This window comes from Ambystoma mexicanum, chromosome 11 (assembly GCF_040938575.1).
Source record: "Ambystoma mexicanum isolate Mex_15411 chromosome 11, UKY_AmexF1_1, whole genome shotgun sequence".
NCBI lineage: Eukaryota > Metazoa > Chordata > Amphibia > Caudata > Ambystomatidae > Ambystoma > Ambystoma mexicanum.
In genome coordinates, this window is record NC_090934.1 from 481088626 (window position 1) to 481109583 (window position 20958).

The following is a 20958-nucleotide window of genomic DNA, read 5'->3' on the forward strand; positions in this document are numbered from 1 at the left end:
TGGACAACCTTAACAACCAACTGCTGTCCGACACTGAAGATCGAAACTAATTCAAAACCTTGACTCCAATCCCCTCATGATTAGACAGAATCCCAAGGAGTTGTTCATGGTCGATCTTATTTAATGCAGGGAGGTTGAGTAAAATCAACAAACAAGAGCCGTCAACCAACATTTTATAAACTTAGTCTAATGTGTAAGGTGGCTGTTTCAGTACTACACCCAGCCAAGAAACTGGACTGAGACAGTGCTAGCCGATTTTGATTCCACCAATCCAATGATTTAATTTGTCAGAGATCTCACACTCAAACTTGCCAAGATAAGGAAAACACTGATCTATAGCGAGATCCACTCCACATCCAAATTAGCAGGATTCAACAAAGGAGAAACAAGGAAGATTGTCGGTGAATATGAAAAACAGCCAGCGCTAAGTGAAAGTTGTATTAATGGACTAAAAACAAACTGCAAAAAGATTTTAAAATTCTCTGACTTCCGCAGCTAGATTGGCATTATCCCGATAAAATGCGGCTTTGGGTGTAGTCCTCAGTTCAATGAGCTTCTCATCATTAGAAAAAACACGATCTTTAGTGGCAAATCACATAAATTGTCTTGGCCAAGTTTGGTGTGTGATTGGTTAGTAGGACTGTCAAATAAGTGAGGATTGCACCATTCATGTTGGAAAGAAGGGGGGGGATTATCAAATAGCATGTTATGGTTTAGTTGCCTAAGATTTACAAAGACCCACACATCCGTGGAGGCACCCATTCCATGGCACACGGAATGGTAAAGACATAGCTTTATAGAGGCAAACTTCTTCCAAGTTGACACTGCCAATGGCATCTTCCAAGCAACTCTTCAGAAGCAAATCTCACCAAGGGTGCCACCGCTAATCAGCATCATCACCAAAGTTATAAAGCTTGATTGACAGGTGAGTTTCACAGGTGTTTATTATAGGTGGTTAATTGATACACAAACTCAAGCCCCCGCGTGAAGCTATTCCTTGCTCTTCCCTTTCCAAACAGAAAATGACAGTCCCAGACAAAGCATGCAAGTTACACTATGAATGAGAAGACATTGGCTTCTCAGTAGGAAGGTCTTCTGCGGGTGAACCCTTGAGCAAGCAGTTGAAGGTCTCAAACCATCCACTGACCTGGATCTACAATATTTAGGATCTCCGAGTTGATCTCTAGGTTAGCCCACCATCTGGATTCAGCCGCGGCTTCAGGACACATCCTGGCTTCCACACAGAACATGAGACCCACATAAATTCTGCAAAACCAAGGCTAAGGTGAGGACTGACTATTTTGCTGATATGAAATTTTAAAAATAAACTGCAAAACAGGGCATCCAAAGCTTCTTCAGGCAAGTCCTACATGTTAAGATAGACTTCTCTTTACTGCACCTTCCCATCCATCTTTATGGACCCCCAAACATTCTGCTTTTATTTTTGATGCCGACCTGCTCTTTTTGCAGTACAGTGAAGTCTTAAGCTTCACTGCACTAGCTTTTGCTCATAGGTTATGGGGAAACTGACGTCCTTTAGGCTGTCAGTACTGAGAAACATTTGCCTTAGTGGTGTTACTGTGTTGCTACTGGTGGTTACTTTTGAATCACTTGTGTTTACTTTTTATTATTGTACAATGCCACTTACACTGCAGTACAGTGGGGTGCACTTTTTGTTTTGCCCTATACTAACACTAAGAAGATTTTTGGTTACTCTAGGTGTGCTAAAGGATAAGCTGGTGGCAGCAGTGACATTTTCCCATTTGTTGGGACTTGGCTATTAACTGTGGCTACTGGTCGTACATGGCCGTGCCACAGGATTTTTCACTTGTCCTTTGGCAATCTTCTTTTTAGCCTTCTTCCTGGCTTGTGAGGACAGGAAAATCCTCATAATGACTTCCAATGCCTGGGAAAGCAGAAACTTTTGGCGGGCTACTGGAGGGCTGTGTGTGTTTGATGGCAAGATGTGGGTCGGGGCTGTCTGATCCCAATACACAAACTGGTGTCCGTATGTCCAATCCATATGCATGAGTGGTCCCGTGCGTGCATGTTGCTATTGGGAGTTTAGGCTCTTACCTGGCTTTTAGGATAAGAGGACCCCTGCACCCATTCTTCAGAGATCCTGGAGAAACCTGAAGGAGCTAAGACTTCTATCCACCTGTGAGACCTGCAAAGAAAACGGAGACCCACCGGAAGGAGGCCTGGCTGCCAACTTCTGCTGCTGTGCTGGAGGAGCCCCGTCTTGCTGAAGATCTTTAGCAGTCCTGCGAAGGAGCTGCAACCCGGGGAGTTAAGATAACATCCATTCCAGACACCTGCACAGTGCCCTGCGAGGAGGAGCTGTTGGAAGTGTCCCTGGGCCAACCAGTGGCTGACCAGCTCAGTTTGGGCTACCGCTCTGCAGATGCCGCCGTTCCACGCAGGGGCCTGGAACTTTGGGGATCCTCATCTTGCCGTACAAGACTCACCTCTGCGGAATTCCAGGATCGTAGCCTCAAGGGGACCCGAGATAGCAGGGAGTCTGACCATGGCAGTTCAGTCTCTTTGCATTGACATGCTGCAGTGACCAGCGTCTGAAATTGCTTACCTGCATCAAGGCCAGTCCTGAGAGAGGTGCTGCATCGTTTTCTACCACGTTCTTCCCTCGAGAGTCCTGGCACCAGCCAAAGACACCAATCGGAGAGCTACTAGAACCTGCAACCCCTGTGAATCAAGGGCAGAGGCGAATGGCAGGAAAAGGGAGTTCAGACATTCTTCTATCGACCTGCCAAATCTTGGGAAGAATCGGAGTACAGGGGTTAAGTTACAGTGGTTCTTAACTGCTCCCAAAACTCCCATTAGAAGTGTGCTTGCTTTATAATAAACTTATTCTAACAATATTGTCTTTGCCATTGCTTGCTCACGCAAGACTTCTGAAAGTTGGGGCTACTTCTGTTAGCTAGTTTAACTTGGACTCCGAGAGACCCTACCTGCATTCTTTCCTGCCTTACAGAATCTGTGGAACTTGCCTGAACTATTGGGCAAAAGGCCCGAGACAACTTAGGGCTGGTTTTTTTAAGTTAGGGATCTAACTTTTGAAGTTGTGGACCTAAAGTGCATAATATAACCTTTCCAGGAGTTTGTGATGTATATGATGCCCTCTGATAAGTGAAAGTATATACATAATCTATTTTTCTAGTGTGTGATAACTAAAAAGTAATTTTGCTATAGTGTTTGGTCAATAAACGATAGGGGAGTCGTTTTTTACCTGTAACTCCATTTCTCCAGCGTTGGTATCTTTCATGCCAGATAGTATTTTAACACCCTTTTTACGTCCAGGGAGTGCAATGCTCGCTTTGCTCAGGAGTTGTCGTTCTGGAAGAATTTGGTTAACATGACAGTTGCATTCTTATAGAATTCAGATGGCACTTTCAGGATAAAACTGGGATTAGTGGAGAGGATTACCTTGTCCCTTGCAAATCGGAGATACAGGGGGTCCACTAAAGCCTGTAGTTCAGAGACTAGTCTGAGGATGTAATAGCCACTTTTTAGGTCACAAACTTGATGTGCACCGAAGAGAGGTTCAAAAGGGGGCTTCATGATGCTGGCTAGGACCAGATTTAAGCTCCACACTGGTGGTATTCTTTTCTTCGGTGGAAAAACACAAACAAGCCCGTTTTGGATGTGCTTGAGCAACCCGTTGCTGTAGAGGAGGTTTTCTTCTTTCTGGTGAACCTAGAGATTGCTGCCAGGTGCACTTTTATGGAGGAGATTGCAAGACCTTCCTTTGCAAGCTTTAGTAAATAGGGAGGAACCTGTTGTGGTCGTATGGCCAGTGGTGGCAGGTTGGACTGCTGCAAACACCATGCACAGAACTTTTTCCACTTCTGGTTGTAGGAGTTGTTAGTGGAAGGGGCCTTAGCTGCCGCTAGTATGCGCTGGCATTCCTGCGGAATATCTAGGTGACCGAATTCGGTGTGATCAGTAGCCACACAAATGGTTTGAGCTTCCTGAGGCAAGGTGTTTGAACTTGTTCCTCCCTGCTTGCACAGGTAAAACATTGTGGTGGTAGTGCAAGGATCCGCACTACTGAATTTTGGGTTGTGCGAGGATCCGCACTACTGAATTTTGGATCAGTAGAAGAAATTATTTTAGGGCCCAATCGACCTCTCGCAGCACCAGGACATTTATGTGTAGGGTGGATTCTTCAGGAGTCCACAAGCCTTTGACCTGGTGTCTGCCTAGGTGAGCTGCCCAACTTGCCAAGGAGACATCAGTCTAGTAGTGGCACCCCTTTCAAGATGTTGTCGAGGAATGCACACCATTTCAGTGACAGAGTGCAGGGGCGATGATCATCTGGTCTCCCAAGGAACCCTGTGTCTGCGACCATCTAGTAGCTAGAAATCGCTGGATAAGTCGCATGTGTAGCCTGCAACTGGGTATTAGTGGAACACAGGACGACATGGTTCCCAGAAGAGCCATGTATTTGCGCACCGGGATTTCTTTGGGGTGAAAGGCCATGGCAGGGTTATTAATCTGAGGATCTGACTAGGCCCTGTTCTGTGTAAAAGTGTGCACCCATGCATACCAAATGTTTCGATGGCACTAAGCAAGATATGGTGATGTTGATTGCAAATTCCAATTGTTGGAGTAGGTTTTCTGTCTGCGTCAGCAAAGTCGCCGTTTGATGTGTTGGTCCTCTGACCAACCAGTTGTCTAGGTATGGGTAGATGTGGTGCCCTTGTTTTTGAGCAAAGCTGCCACTGGTGCTAGGCATTTGGTAAAAGTCCTTGGGGCTGATTTGAGGCCGAATGGAAGACTTGGAACGGTTAAGGACTTTTGCCGACCTTGAATCTGAGATACTATCCATGCCTCAGGTGTATTGGGATGTGAAAGTAATCTTTCAAGTCTAAATCCGCTAGATACTCGTGAGGCTATACAGCCTTTATGACGTCTTGTAGTATGAACATTTTGAACTTTTGTTTCTTGATGTTTGTTTAATTTTCTTAAGTCCAAGATTGAACCCACTTCCCGTCTAGCTTGTTCACTACCAAGTATCTCGAGTATACTCCCCCCTCCCTCCCCCGAGGGAGGAGGAACTCTTTCTATTGCCCAATTAATGGAGCGGATGTGACACCGTTACGGGAGACCAGGGTTTCTATGTGCGTTTGAATTCCAACAGATGGCCATGTTGGATGGCATTCAGCACCCATCTGTTCTTTGTAATTGCTAGTCACCTGTCGAAATGAAGCCCCCACATTTCCTCCGACTGGTGCGCCTTTGAGTCAGTCATTGTTGGGCTTTGTTCTTCCGACCTTTCTGCGCGGTGGCCGAGCCGCGTTTGTGTTGTGGTTGGCGGTAATCCCTGCTGCGTTGGGAGGACTGGTAGTTCATTCTATATCCCTGGGAGTAATAGCCAGATCTTCCATAGCGCTTGCCGTCTATTGTGGAAGACAACTTAATTTGACCGGAGGCTCCCCTGAAAGGAACAAAAAGACATTCTGCCCGGTACGGCAGTTAATGATCGAGCAGTATCGGGTCTGCCTTCATTGCCTTAAGGGCCTCATCGATTTTGTCGCCAAAAACATTCTCTCCCTCGAATGGCATGTCAACGACCTTATGTTGCACCGCCTGCCTAAAGCCAGTGCAGCATAGCCATCCTCGTCTTCCAAAGACAACCCAATTACCAATCTGCTTAAATCCGGTCTCTGCGCGGTCCACTACAATGTCAATACCATGGTTTGTGGCCTCCTTGCCCTCACATACAATTGTCATGGCCTCCTTTCACTGTTCTGGCAAATGCTTCCAGATGGGAGCCCACCGGTGCCACCTTTTGAGGTCTTAGCGAGCCACTATCGCCATGGTGTTGGCCGCTTTAACTGTAGTTGCCCCTATAGTTAGTCCTTTCTTGCCGAAAGCATCAATTTCCTGCCCTCGTTCTCCGGGGGCATAGCGCATTTGTTTTGTGAACTTGCTTTGGGACTTGCTGCCGATACTACCGACTCTGGTGAGGTTTGAGAGGTTAGACATTTTGGGGTTGTGTCCGGTGCCTTGAATTTCTGGTCTAGTCTTCCTTTTACTGCAGGTTCAAAAGATGTTTCAGGGTTCACAACCTCTCTTGCCAGAGGTGATCTAGAATGGGTTTTGCAAATACTGCTTTTCAGTGCTTACCCATAAGATCAAAAAGAAAAGACTTTCTCTGCTCGAGTCAGCCCAAACTCTTGGCACGCCTTTGAAACCATGGCGTGGAAAGCACTAATGTCATCTGGTGGAGAAGGTTGTGCTGGACTACATTGCGTTTCCTGGTCTGCGTCATCTGTATACCACGTATCATCTTGGTGAGGAGAGTTAGAAGCGGTGGAAGAGCTTGTGTCCCTTGGACCTGTGTCCTGGTCTGTAGCCACTAACTCCCCTTCTCGTTCGCCTATTAGCAGACTATCTTTTTGGAGGTGGAGGCCTGGGTGGGGACTGAGACCTGCGTACCGAACATAAGCATTTGGCGTGGTCCCCGACGAGTGCCCGTGATCTTACTTGTACTGCTTGCTAACCTGGTGTTACCTGCTTTCTCCTGTATTGGGCAATCCTTGGAGGCTGAGGAGGTGAAAGGCTAGCATTGAGTTACCCCAATATACTTCAGAGTTGAAAGTACTTGCAGGGACAGTAGAGACTGAATTTATAAGAGGGTATGTTGGCATCATACCTCCTGTTCCCGACGGTGCAGATGGAAGGCCAAGTGGTACACTTTGTAGTCTTACTGGTGTTCCTTTACCTCTTGATTGGAGCTGAATGGAAGAACTTTCCTGTGCATCGGGTTGGATCGCCGTGCATTCTTCAGAATGCAAATCTGACACCTGGGCACTCCTCCCTAGGAGTTTCAAAGTCAGAAGTTGTCATGTTGTAGGATTTCATCAGGCATGATTTTGGTGTATCTATGAGTGACACCTAGAGGGAGTTAGCTGGGCTCCGTTTGTTCCTCCGTTGGAGTTCAGTATTCCTTTACTGCAGGATAGTATATTTTCCTTTTGTAGCTGTAGAATATGTTCGGGATGGTCTGTGGCAGAACTTGATTTGGGGTGGGGGGGGGCAGAGGGTATGTGCGTACTGCTACACTCCCAGGAGATTTTCGTTTTGTCGGCATCGAGTGGGTCGTCGACAAGCGATGTCCCGATTTCATCAGAGGATGTCTTCTGGACTCTTGTTCGGACGAGGATCTATGCCCCTCTCTGGAAGTACGAAACTGCCGAGTGGTTCTTCATCGACAAGGGTGGGGTCTCATGGACGTTTTTGGTCTTCTGGCTGTCTTTCGTCAAAGAGGATGTTCGACAAATGGGAGGTCGACTGACAGGTATGAGCCCTTATTCGTCTGCTTTGGCGACGATGGAATAGTTTTGGCCGTCATCTCTTTCGTCAATAGATTTTTCGACAACTGTTTACACATGGCCTGAACCTTTGCTGATAACCGGCTTCTTTTTAGTAGGAGACTGGGGTTGTGTGGCAGTTTAATCGCCCGTCGACGATTTTGTCTCACCCATTTGTTTTTACATAAGTTGTTCCTTTGAACTGGACCTGTGGCTTGATTGGGAACAGACATCAGAGGGAGGGGGTGGTAGCTCTCCCACTCTTTGACAAGCCCGCCTCAGATGCTGGGTATGCCCCTTCGTTTAGCCAAAAAACCAGTCGACGCTTCAAGTCCGTGAGGGTTTCCTAAGAAAAACCCTGACAGATTTAACATTAGTCGGAGAAATGGTTAAGATATACACAGTATATGCAGTCTACGTGCCCGTCACCTTCATAGGCGTTTTTCAAGGCGCACGTCCCACATGCCCTGAACAAGTATTTATTAGCACCAACGGTCTATGTTCGTAGCATACACCGTAGAAGAGTCGTCAGTTGCTCCGGATATACTGTATAGAAGACATTTTTTGTATATAATAATTTCTCAGTGACGAGAAGAACTGAATGAATCCCACCAGCTAGAAAGACGGTTGAAATCTGAGGGGATGTTGCTGGAGCGGAGCTATACACCAACGTCCTACTTCTAGGGACCAAAAGCACCCACATAGTCGATGGGACACTAAAGTGTCAAAGGTTTTTCCATAGGGAAAGTACTAAATTAAATTAACCCGGGGATTCCCAGCCTGATAGGGAATGTGCAAAGCATGTGAATCCATGATAAATCTAATGCTGGAGAAATTTATTTTTATACATCCTGCCAAAGTGTAATCTGTGATTCCCATTGTGTAGCAGGACAGAGTATAGAAAATCAGTCTCAACACTATACACAAACAGAATTGGGACTGGGTTTAAAGTACATGTGCCCATCAAGTATTTTAGGCCTTGGTTGTACCAAAGATCAGGAGACAACTGCAAAGACAGTAGGTATGTCTGGTACACGACCATGGTTATGCTCCCAACAGAGCACCTCAGACGTGTTGTCTGGATTAAATCCTGCATAGGACCCCCCATTATAGAAGACCCAAGTTTAGAACCCCAAAGGTAGGTGACAGCAGACAAGGGTGGGGATTAGGCCCAGAGCAAGGCCTTTTAGGGTTTCCCCTGGAGTTGCAAAGATGAAAAAGGCAGGTTTTTCCATCCTGGTGCAAAGTCCTGGGACTATCACAAGCACAGGGATCCTGGTTTAAAAAGGAACAGCATGGAATTAACCTTCTTGTTAATTCCCTCTGCACCAAAAGGATGATTCACTTGAATAGATTTCCTGATGTTAGCAGAGCCATAAATGCAAACAGTGATTACGTTTTCTGGGCCCAGACATTGAAGTTAAACAGAGTGCAGGACTGAAGGAGAAGAACAGCTGACATGACAAACAGGATTGGAATCAATGCTAATCTAGCATGGAAACGGTAAGAGTATCAACTAAAATTTGGAAGGACACGTTTTACGAAACAGTAAGTGCAAACAGCGGGAGTGCTCCTGTCCGGACAGTTTGACCCCCAGATAGCACGAGTATGGCTGTTGTACATGCACAATTGAGGACAGGCATGCACCCCGGCTGCTTTACTTTTTCTTTAATCTGCTTTGCAGCAGAGAGCTTTGTCCTTAACCCATTTGTAAAGAAGACAGGATGGAGAAGTCTCAAAAAAGTCATTTGAAAATAAATTGCATGCCTGAAACGAAATATCCAGGAAACTTTGTTATACCTCAGGCATCAAGACAGAAATATCCACTGTCCTGAGTATGTTGGTGGTGACGTCAAGTCATAGCAACAATCTAGAAATACAAGTAGATGACTACTACAGCTCCGCCCACATAAGTTCAACAAGCATTGTAACAACTGCAGCAAATAACTTGTATTGTTGGAAGCCAGCACACATTTGACAATTACAAGATGCACTACTTTTAAAATGGGTGCCAAGACAAACTTCATGTTTTCAACTAATGAGCTGAACTTGACCTACATTAAGAAATGTGTCTTTCCCAAAGAGCCTCCCAGTTTACATGAATCACAGGATTGGAGCATGCTTTCAGGGTAATCTCTTGAAATGGATGCATCTTTGAAAAAAGGCAGTATTCTTTTGAATGGGTTTTGTATAAAAGGTAAATCACAAACGGAATGAGTAACTAGCAGATAAATGAACAAATGCACAATGTGAATTCCCCAGACAGGTATAGGACAACAAAGGAAGTACGAGGAACAATGGTGACAAAAATCATGGGACGCTGCAATAACGTTAAGGAGCCACTTTAGTCCCACCTCTTGGGTGTTTGTCAGTACCAGGGTATCCCTCTCGGACCAAGGACAAAAGATCAAACATGGGTCTGGGACTATCTTGATCCACTGATAAAATAAAAGATGCCCCTTAACTGACATCCCTTCATTCATGTAAAGCAAATCCAATAAGAGGTGGCAAACTCACCAATCTCACGGGCAACCTGGTCTAGTTTCTCCTGTGATCTGCTGACTAGAACGATTTTCATCCCACGCCTTGCCAACTGGAGATACAAAAACAAACTCAACACAATTAGTGCCACAGTGCAGTCACTTCAGTTTATATAGTTATACATGATACAGCCAATCATTGTATGCAAAATGTAGTATAGAACTTGAAGTTACACAGAGTAGGGTATTTGGGGAAGATCAAATCCTGCTTTGCCCTTCACACACTCCAACCTGGCCCAGTCAGTCCTCCACAACCGAAGAAGTTAGGAAAATAAGTGTCTATAGGGACACTTAGCTCACCCTCATTCTGCAAATCTATTCTGCAAGAACATCAGCATTCTGCCTCAATCCTTTTTGTAGATCTCACCATTATGGATAGTCTAACTTCAGTAATGGCCTTAATCCCTGGTCTGTGCAGCTGGGGTTAGGGAGGGCAGAACAGGTGTGTGGATGCAGGAATTGGGCTCAAGTCCAAATTAATGTGAAACAATTGTATTAAGTGAGTTGGGTGTTGGGTTGCAAAGGCAGGGGGTTTGTTGTGCTACTGAAACTGTTAGTCGAAGGAGGTACTAGCAGCAGAGGCTGATGGAAATGGGACAGATTTTGGCTGGGTTATGGCTGAACAGGTACTGATTGGGGTTTAAGAAAAGTAAAATATACTATTACACCTAGTGATCCGAAAGACCTGTGTCAAATTGCTGAAAAATCGTTTTAGCTTGTATGCTAAACTGAAGGATAGAGGGCATAATTAGTGGTCATTTTCCTCCAAGTATGCCCATGAGGTGCTAATCCGGTTGCTCAACCCTGTGCCACTGCAGAAAAGGATTGATTTGTAGAAACAAGGTTAGGTATCGTAGGAGTTACTGGTATCTTTATTTAAACCATTTTTATTATTGATTATAACAACAACAGTCAACAAAAACAATCCAACGGTGCATGTCAGTTGTCAAGCGTCAGATACATTACCACAAAGTGGCCACTGTTCTCCCTTTACCCTCCCCCCTTAACTCGAGCTCACTCTCCCACGTCCTCCGCTTTAGTGTCTTCTAGAGGTTCACCTTCCTCAGTAGCTACACTGTATGGGTCCACCCAAGGTTGGCCAAATGAACAGGACTCCTCCCGGGATACAAAGTCTCCAGGCCATCAGAGTTTCCGTTTCTTCCTCCTCTCCCCTATTGGTCGCCTCATACCATACTGCTGTTTCCGCCTCTGCCCATTTCTGGAGATCATGCCACCACACCTCTATTTTGGGTTGGTGGCTCGCTTTCCAACCCATGGCGAGGCTACGCTTGGCTAGTGTGTAAGCCAGATCCTTAAGTTTGCTTATGTGTCTCATGTTGTGAGGTCTCGTGAAGCCCCCCACCATACATGCCCACACCGATTCCACATCTAGCTGGATTCCTTTCTCGGTTAACTGGTGGGTAATTTCGCCCCAGAATTTCCCAATCTCCGGGCATGCCCAGAACATGTGTACCATCCCAGCATTCACCTCCCCACATTTAGGGCATGCTTGTGTTTCTGTACTCTTAAATCTGGCAACCCTCTGAGGGGTCATATACGCCCTGCGAGTTACGTATAGTTGGATCTGCTGCAACCTTGCATTCCTGGACACGTTGCGATATCTCTGGGCCCTTTCCCACAGCCCATCATGCATGGGGGCCCCCACTTCTTCCTCCCAAGCCCGCTTCAGCTGCGTTACCTCCTTTCCCACCCTAAACATCAAGAGTTCATAAATTTGGGAGACATTGTGTCCTCCATCCGAGATGATCTAGATTGTTTCTATGGCTTTGTCGGGTTGATCTTCAAGCACCGATTCAGGCCATGATTCTCTCAACCGCCGTACCACCCTGCTGTAGGTAATATATTGCCCCGGGTGTAGTACAGTTTCATCTATCAGCACATCACATTCTATAACCTTCCCCTCTTGCCACAGGTCTCCCAATGTTGCGACGCCCACCGGTTCCCAGTGCTTACAAATCGTCTTTCTTAGTTGAACATCCACTCCCACCAATGCCACTAGCAGCATCTGCAGGGAACATGGAGTCGGGTTCTCCATGGCCCGACAAGCCTTACGCCATACCCCCAATCCCAGTTCCAGCAGGCTCGATCGCCCTCTTAGTTCTGGGCACCCATATCCCTCAGGAAAAACAGAGCATATTCAGACCTTAGCAATCTGGACTCAGCTGGACATTTAGCCACATACTGTAATTGGCTGGGCAGGTGGTAGATCTCCAAGTTGGGCAATTGTATACCCACTCTATCGTACGTGTTCTGCAATTTCCATAAGGCTATTCTGTTCCTTGTGTTGTCCCATAAAAAGCCTATGCATATGCTCTGTAATTTACCAAAGAATCGCTCGAGAATCATATAGGGGATGTTCACAAAAAAGTGAGTAGCCTGGGCAATGCTACCATCTTCAACAGCGCCACCCTCCCTACCATGGCCAGGGGGGAGCTTCGCCCAGAATCTCATGCTCTTATCCAAGTTTGCTACTGCCCTCTCCGTGTTATCTGTGTGTTAGTCTTCCACCTTATGATAAACATCAACACCCAGGTATCTAAAGGTACTAGTCTCCCAAGGTATCTGTAATACTGGTAGGTTCTCTTGCAAGATCCCTATATATCTACCCAGGGGGAACAAGCTCAACTTCATGGGGTTTACTGCGATCCCGGAGAGCAACACAAATTACTCCATTACTTCAAAGATATATTGCAGATTTTCCTCTGATATCTCAGGTATAGCAGCATATCATCGACATACAGTGATATAAGATGTGGTCCCCCCTTAGTGTAAATTCCCAGTTATGCATTGTTGTCTCGTACATACTCGCATTGGAACCCCATATGGTATATCTAGCATCGGGGGAATCAAGGGCAGCCCTGTCTGGTGCCCCTACCGAGCTGCCACTTGTCCGAAATAGTCACCCCCATCTTGACTATGGCTAGTGGGGAGCTGTACAACAATTTTACCCATTTCAGGTACACAGGCCCTATTCCATATTCTTTCAAGGCAGCCATCAGCCAATGCCTTCTGACAGAGTCAAAGGCCTTCACCGCGTCTAGTGAGGCAATTGCTACTACTTGCGTATCCCTTTGTTTGTTCTATGACACAGTGGAGCCTCCTAAGATTGTCAGATATGCTTCTATGTGGCACGTATCTTGTCTGGATGTATGAGTTTGCCTATGACTTGTCGCAGTCCGTTTCCACACAGCCGTGGGAATCCTGCTATCATGATTGAACATGGATAGCGGTCTGTATGACCTGCAGTCCGTGCTAGGCTTGTTGGGCTGGAGAAGTGGCATAATGATTGCCTCTAAGGGATTCTCGTAAACTTCCTGCCTCCAATGCCTCATTCAGCATAAACAGCATTGGGGGTAGCATTTCCATACTATACATTTTGTAAAATTCACTAGGCAATCCATCGGTTCCCGGGGACTTGCTGGTAGGTAGTTGCTTAACTACTGCTTCTAGTTTGTCCAGTGTGAACGGGGCATCCAAGTCCTCTCTCTCTTCTGCACTCAGCTTTGGTAAGCCTAGATCTTCTAATGTTTCCACAATCTCGCTCCATTCCCCCCCCCCCCCTTCTACATCTCGGTACAATTGTTGGTAGAATTTGAGGAACCCATCATTCAATCCTTCTTCGGTGTCTAGTATTTGACCATTCTCCCCCATTATTGCTCTGATGGCTGGTCTGCGAGTTTCTTTTTTTGTACAGCCATGCCAGCAGCCTCACTGGCTTGTCCCCACCCGTGTATTGCCTTTCCATGTATTTCTTATAGTTTAGGTTACGTAGTTTCTCCCAGTGTCCCCCACATTCTTGCTGTAGTTTACTAATGGCTTTGGCGACCCCCGGGGAGCTGTCTCCCTCATTCATGATTGCTTCTAGTCCCTTCTCGGCTTTTTGTAGTTCCCGAATTATGCCACCTTGGAGCCCTTTGGATTTTGATATGGCTGTTCCCCTCACCACCACCTTGAATGCCTCCCACAGAGTGCCTGCCGATTTTACGATTCCAGTGTTTTTTTCAAAGTATTCTATAATATCCTCCCTCAGGTCCTCTCTGAAGACTCTTTCAATGCCTCAGATCTGAGCCGCCACGTGGGGATCCTCACTCTGGGGGGCAGGTATTGCCATGTTAATATCAGTCGTGAATGGTCCGAAAGGACCCTCGCTTTGTATTCTGCTTCCACCATCTCCCCGGCCATCTCTGAAGGGATGAACATGTAATCCAGCCGTGTGTATAGGTTTTGTGGGGCTGCGTAGTGCGAGTAATGTCTATCTTGTGGGTGGCGTAACCTCCATACATCTTCTAGCTGTAGTTTCCCCAACAGGGTCTTCAATGTTCTGGCAGCGGGGGAGGGTTTACTTAGTTTCCCATCCGATCTATCCATCCCTGGGTCCAGCATGCAGTTGAAGTCACCTCCCCATATAACTACACCTCCCAGGTACGGGCTGACTTTGCCATACAGGTTCTTGAACTAGGCTACAGTGTCTTGGTTGGGTGCGTATGTGTTAATACACACCTCCTTATTAACCATCAATCCCCTTATCGCGACCATCCTCCCGTCTGAGTCCTCTGTGGACTGTGTAAACTGAAAAGGTACATGTGGAGCAATCCAGGTAATAACCCCCCCACTGGCGTATGCCGAATATGTAGCCCCAATAGTAGTCCCCTTCCACTTTCCCCATATCACCTCCTGTTTATCCTTCGTGAGGCGGGTTTCCTGTAATAGGGCAATGTCTATCCTGTGCCTCCTCAGATATCTTGTTCCTCTTTAATTAACTGTTGAGCCCCCTAACATTACAGGCTACTATCTTAAGGTTACCCATCATCAGCCATCACCTGTACCACTTCTAACCTCTCTTGTCCTTCGTGCCATGCTCAGTAGCATGTGGGTGCATGCTAGTTCCCCAACAAATTCCACTAGAAGCTCCCCAACTCCCCTCCCGCCCACCTCCCGTTCCGACCCCAACTGTTGCCCAGCGCCATCCCTGGATCTCAGGCGACCCCGTATTTGGTCCTATCCTGGCTAAGCCGGTACTAGGAGGCCAGCAAGGGGTTACTGCACTACTGTTCACCCAACTAACCTACCTAATGGCGTACGAGTTTGTGTGCTCTGTGCCTCCCGGTCTAATGCCACATCAAATACTGCCCGCCATTGTCTTGCATCATAGGTCTATAATCCAGTCCCAATGTCACAGTTTACACAGCACCTCAGCCTCTGGAACCACTGCATCATTTCTCCGTTCTGCTCTACTTCTGGTTGTCTGTCCCCGCCGGACAGTTCTGTGCGTCCAGCAACTCTGTTGCATCGTCGGGGGTCTGAAAACATATTGCCCTGTTTCTGTGGAACACCTTCAACTTCGCCAGGAAGACCAGCATGTATGTGGCCCGCTTCATGCAGCCTCCTCTTCACTGTTCCAAAATTCAGTCGCCGTCTTTGCACCTGGAGTGTGTAGTCTGGATATGCGGTGAAAGACGCGGATGACCTTTGTATTGTGCCACCCTTTCGGATGTATTCCAGAATCTTCTCCCCATCGTGATAATTTAGTATCTTGGCAATGATTGGCCTCAGGGGAGCTTCAAGGGGGGGAGCCTTCTTGCCAGAGCTCTATGCGCCCTCTCCACCACAAATCCTTGAGTGAGTGCTCCTCCTATTTCTTGCAACAGCATGGTCTCAATATACTCAGTGGGGTTCGATCCTTCCTCCCCCTCCGGGAGTCCCAAGATACATATATTGTTTCTTCGTGCGCATCCTTCGGCTTCCTCTGCCCTATTTTCCAGGTTGCTCACTTGTTGCCGCAATGCGTGGATCTCCGAGGCGTGCGACATGCAGGCGGCGGTGTGGTTTGATTTAACTTTTCTCCAGCTTGCCTGTGCGTTCCGCTATTGTCCTTACATCCTGTCTCAGTAGGTTAACGTCCACTTGTACTGCATCAATTTTGAACTCCAGCGACTCAGTGTTGTCACGGCAGCCTCCAGTTTAGTTTCCCACACCACTTTCAAGTCTGCAATAGCCTCTAGAATCTGCGGATCACTCCGTGCTGGTGAGGTATCCATCTGAGCACTTTCTGTTCCTGGCCCCCTCCGTTATTTGCAGTGTTTTCGTAAAGTTCTCCATTGTGGATCGCTTCCTCTTCGTCTTGGGCAGCTTGAATGCCATCGCAGTATGTCCCAGCGTTGCAGTTCGAGGTGGTTGGGACCAAGGTATCCAATATTTGTGCTTACACTCTCCTGCCCGGTGCTAAGTTCCGTCTGGGGGCTACCCACTGTGGTGGCTGGGGGCGAGATGCTTCTCCGAGGGTGTAGGATACTTAGGTGTCCATTATAGTCTCTAGGTTCCTCTGCCTTTTCTGGCCTCGTCTTGGTTGCTCCGCCGTGACCGTGCTTCCTGGGTCCAAGTTTGCCCGTGCCCCTTATTTCTTCTGGGGGGCGGGGGGGATGTCTCTCCCCAGCAAGTGTCGGTGGTTGTCCACGTGTTTTTTTTTTTAGAGTGATGTTCAATGCAACTTCCTTGTGTTTGTGCCGGCTCCGGTTCCTCTGGATGTTCCAGTGTCTTATGCCCCAGTCGTGTCTTCCCCTCTGTATAAGGCACTGGCTGTGTCTTGTCTGGATGATCTTGTACTTCTGAGTCCCCCAAATAGTGGCCCTCCGTGGTCTTGTACTTTTGTGACACTGCCTGGTTTGGTTTGTTTTACTTCTAGATTATGAAGTGGGGCCGCCTTCGTCAGTTACCTGAATGCCTGCCCTGCCATTTCGTGTTCCTGCGTGTGTCCCTTCCAGCGCTGCGCCAGTTGGGGCTTTCGTATTATGCTGCTGCGTCTCCCCCTCCAATCCATTTTGCAGTGTGCGTTCTGCAGTGCATAGCTTTCTGGCAGGTCCCGCTCCCTGCGTTTCATCACGTATGAACCTTTTTTGTTTTGGCCCTGTGTCCTTATCGGTGTTTGCGGCCAGCCCGTGGCCACTGTGTTGTGGATGCTCCAGCTGCCTTATCAGGTACAGCTGTCATCCACGCCACTCTTGCCAGTCTATGTTCTGTGAGCGGCTCCATACGGGCAATGCAAACCCACCCTACCAAGGAGCTCGCGCGTGCACCGACTCCGGTACTGACAAGTGGTTCTGGATATGTCTCCATGCGCCGGAGCCCGAGGTCGCGTCTATGTGCGGGAGCTCCGGTCTTCCCGCTGTGTGCGATCGGGGCCGGCGCACATCAACTTCCAGCATGCCCTTTTTTCAGTGCGCGTCTGGACTCGCTGTCTGGCACTTTCCGGTGTCAGATCTCCTTATTATCTATGTGGAGCTTCGCTCGCACGGCGTCGCAATGCACAGTCCTCCGAGTCCTTTGTTAGATGGGGCGGCCATTTTGTCAACGCATTCTCTGGAGCATTACATTTCGTTCATCACGGGTAACTTCTTCAGCATGGTTCAGTTTCGGCTCCAGTTTAGCGCGTTGCACGCAGCTTGCTTCCCTATAAATGTGCCTGCTTTTAGGATGAGTATTCTGCAATTTAAACGGCGGGCACTCTGAGGATAATTGTCGGGTCCTCAGGAGCTCCGCAGAGCCAAACCGCTTACATGGCTAGTTAGCCACGCCCCAGTTACTGGTATCTTTAATGGGATTCTGACCGTTGCTTTGCTCCTAGGCATAGATTGTGGACAATGCTCGGTACTTCAAATAAATAGGCGTTAAACTCCAGAAAACACTCGGATCAGTGGATCAAATAGATGGGACATTTCAACTGCCTACGTCTACTATGGCAATCCATCACGGATGCTGGATTACCACAGTAATAGATTTGTTCCTTTAGGGAAATCGCCTTTAGGACTGCCACAAGATTTAAAACTAGAACTTGTGTAGTTTGGAGGCCACCGCAGGGGGCAGGATGTGGGTATACCTTTCTATAGAAGTAAATGGGTCCTTCTTCAACATATACTGTGGTATGATGGGGAAAGGAATATGGTCTGATTCATGCAATTGGAGCACCTTAAAAGAACACAGTTGTTGGAGGGGATGGCCAATTTTGATTCTAGATCATATGTGGCTAAACACAGAAGAGGGGGCACGTCGGCCGGGATTCTCACTTGGCTGGTAAATCTGGAGACAGGTCCTCAAAAGATTGCAGAAGAAACTGTCTACACATCATAGAGGGTGGAATGACAGTGGTAAGGTACACTTTATTAACTTTGTATGCATGGCAGCTGAGTTTTGGAAGACCTGGCCTGGATTTAAGAACAGAAATCACCCCACCAACGTGGCATTAGAACTGTTGGCAGGGAAGGAGAAACAGTATTCTATAGGGCATGGTTACCAGAGCAGATGGATGCCATCGTTAAAGTATAGACAAAGTAGGGGGCTGAACTACGCGACTCCTTTAGAGACAGAGCAGTGGAAGGCCTGTGTACATACATAGAAGTTGCCCGGTAATAGATTTAAGCTACTCCATTATACATGTGGGCTTAGTTGATGCCAGTGGTGGTACGGAAAATTAACCAGCAGGTCAGCCCTGAGTGCCCAAGATGTGAGATTTCACTAGCTCACATTTTGCAGATGTGGCGACACCGCAGAGAAGTTCCTGCCTTCAGCAATGTGGGCAAACTGGAGTGTGGGAGGATAGCGGCTGAGGGTTTTGTTCCTTCATTGGCAAAAGACCCGATAGATAGTTTGCATCTTACGCTGATCAAGTTAAGTTGTGGGCCTGGGACTAGTTCTGGTTGCCAAAGGATAACACTTGATAAGTATCCGATATGGAGGGCTGGTTATGAGATATACGTGGCGATGAGCAACAGCAGAAAAGGATCTCAGGATGGAAGGCAGGAGCACGGATAGGCTAATCTATTTCGATATGGCTCAAGTTGTTGACATTGTTTTCCCAATCTCATTTGAGACCACTGCGAAAGGGATGGATACCTTACATCCCGCTTGAAGCAGGTCACCTTTTGTGTGCGAGTGGGTGTAGCAGATTTAGGGGAGTGAAATGGAATGTGTTCCATATTTTAACAGGGAGGTTAAGTGGATATTGGCAGGACTTCACTGTGGGTTCGTGGGATGTTTGATCTAGAAGGGTTATGTCAATAAGATGCATTATTTCCAGCGACACCAGTCGCATATTAATCTCTGTTGCACAGATCAAAAGCAACCAATGATGCAATGACCAAACAATGTAATTGACTCCTTAGGACGAAAAAATAAATTTTAAAAAGAAAAAAAGAAGAGAAATATCCTCTTCGTGACTGAACACTCCAAAGCCCTGCACCTGGACTGACTGGCATACCACCTAGCTAAACACAAACTCTCCGAAAAGCTTCTCAGCTGAAGGGAGCGCATCACTAAGGCAAAACCCATCCTGCACTGGCTTTCTGTCAGCTGCAGTGTGTGAGGAGGTCAGAGACTAGACCCAGTCAAGCCAAGGACCCCCTCCTCCCCCAATCAGGCAGAGGCAGGAGGTTTACTACCCGGTTTCCCTGAATAAGTCCTGTTCCTTAAACCTGTGCCTAGCTGAAGATGTCAAGTACAACATTTCGCTCCATACCTATTGTGCACAATGCTCAGTGTTTTCTACCTTCTCCCCTAGGACCTAGCGGTAGGGGCCAGAGTCAGAAGCTCACCAGAAGTGCTGTGGCAAGCAGAGCAGCTGAGGAACGCCCTGAACACCACACCAGCAATCCAGACTCTAACTCCAAAAATGATGGTTTGCCTACCATTTCCAAATATCGTGAAAGGGGTGGGTATTAGGGCCGGTTTTACGAGTTCTGATGATTGTTACCCGGTTCCTGGGGAAAAGGAAAACCGCTGATTGGGTGAACCTACGGAGGGGAAGCGGATTGGGTGAGGCAACTGAAGGAAAGGGGGACATAATGTGGACTGGGAGGATAAAATGGGCAGAGACCCCAAGACAGTGTGGGTTGTTTGGATGAGATCAAGGAAGGAGACGGAAGATCATAAGACAAGGCCATTACCCATACTAAGGCCACAAGAACATTGAGATCCAACAACTGCACCCAACTCTTCGTCCCACGATTCAAATTCACTAGGGCAGGAGGGAGCAGCTGTCACTGTAACCTGTGAGTTTATTACCCATGATGTGCTGTGTTTTGTATGTAACGCAAGCATTTCCTTGACTGTAACCAGAGATTTAAGACTTCTGTAACCTAAGCCATGATACCCCCCGGGGTTGGGCGTATAACAAATGCAATAAAAAAATAAAAATAAAGCCGGAAGGAAGGATGATGCAGCATAGTGTGAAGGAGAATTGCTTGTGTGTGCAAAGTGAGGTATTGGTTGCTATGAGAAAGCAGAACTTTAGTTTGGCATTGCATGTAAGGTGAGTGAGACTAAGTGTAAGGGGATCTGATTGAAAGTGGTTGAGAAATATGAAAAGAAAAGGGCTGTGGGAAAAGGAGTGTAGAGTGGGTGGAGGAGAGTGGAGCGGATGGGGAAAAGCAGCAGAGAGGTGAGGGATACGTATTGGAGAGGAGATAGTAGCAGAGGGGACAAGGTAGAGTAGTAGAACAAAGTAAAGCAGTAAGGAATAGAGAGCAAGCAAAAGTGAGCAAGAGATAGGAACATTGGAGGGACACAAGGGGGAATGTGAGGGGAAAGGAGAGACCGTGAGAGGAATAGCTGGGAGGAGAGTTAGAAGAAGGGGAAGGAGACAGAAGCTTGGGTAAGGAGTACAAGGATTGTTCAAGGGAAGACAAAAATGGCACCTGGAAGGCAATTGTAATTGGAAGCCTTGGGAGGATAGCTCAGCTGCAACATGCTTGTCTTGGAAGCAAGACGACACTGAGCAACACAGGTTCGATCCCAGGGTCCGCGCTTAGAAACCTCTGCGTATTAAGCGCGTTATAAATAACCTGTCATATCATAAGGAAGGTACTTAACCCACTAGGAAAGATTGCTATTTCGGTGGGACCCCTGGACGTGATCGATCTAGGAATTCCCAGAGAGAGTCAGCTAGATAAGGGGTTTGCTTTTAGGCCATTACTAGTAGCAAGTCAGGCTGTAGACAATAGGGGCTACCAATCTAGTGACAAAGCAGAGGTTTATGTTTATCTGGGCTACAGAGGGGGAAAAGCCCATGG

General features: G+C 47.2%; 1 protein-coding gene across 1 annotated transcript in view; it reads right to left on the bottom strand.

Moving 5' to 3' along the window:
- Positions 1 to 20958, bottom strand: part of HSD17B12 (hydroxysteroid 17-beta dehydrogenase 12) — a 1764331-nt gene that overhangs the window by 1394173 nt on the left and 349200 nt on the right. The window contains exon 3 of the mRNA XM_069623326.1: positions 9855 to 9930. Coding sequence (XP_069479427.1) covers positions 9855 to 9930 — 76 coding nt within the window. The remainder of the gene's footprint in view (positions 1 to 9854; positions 9931 to 20958) is intronic.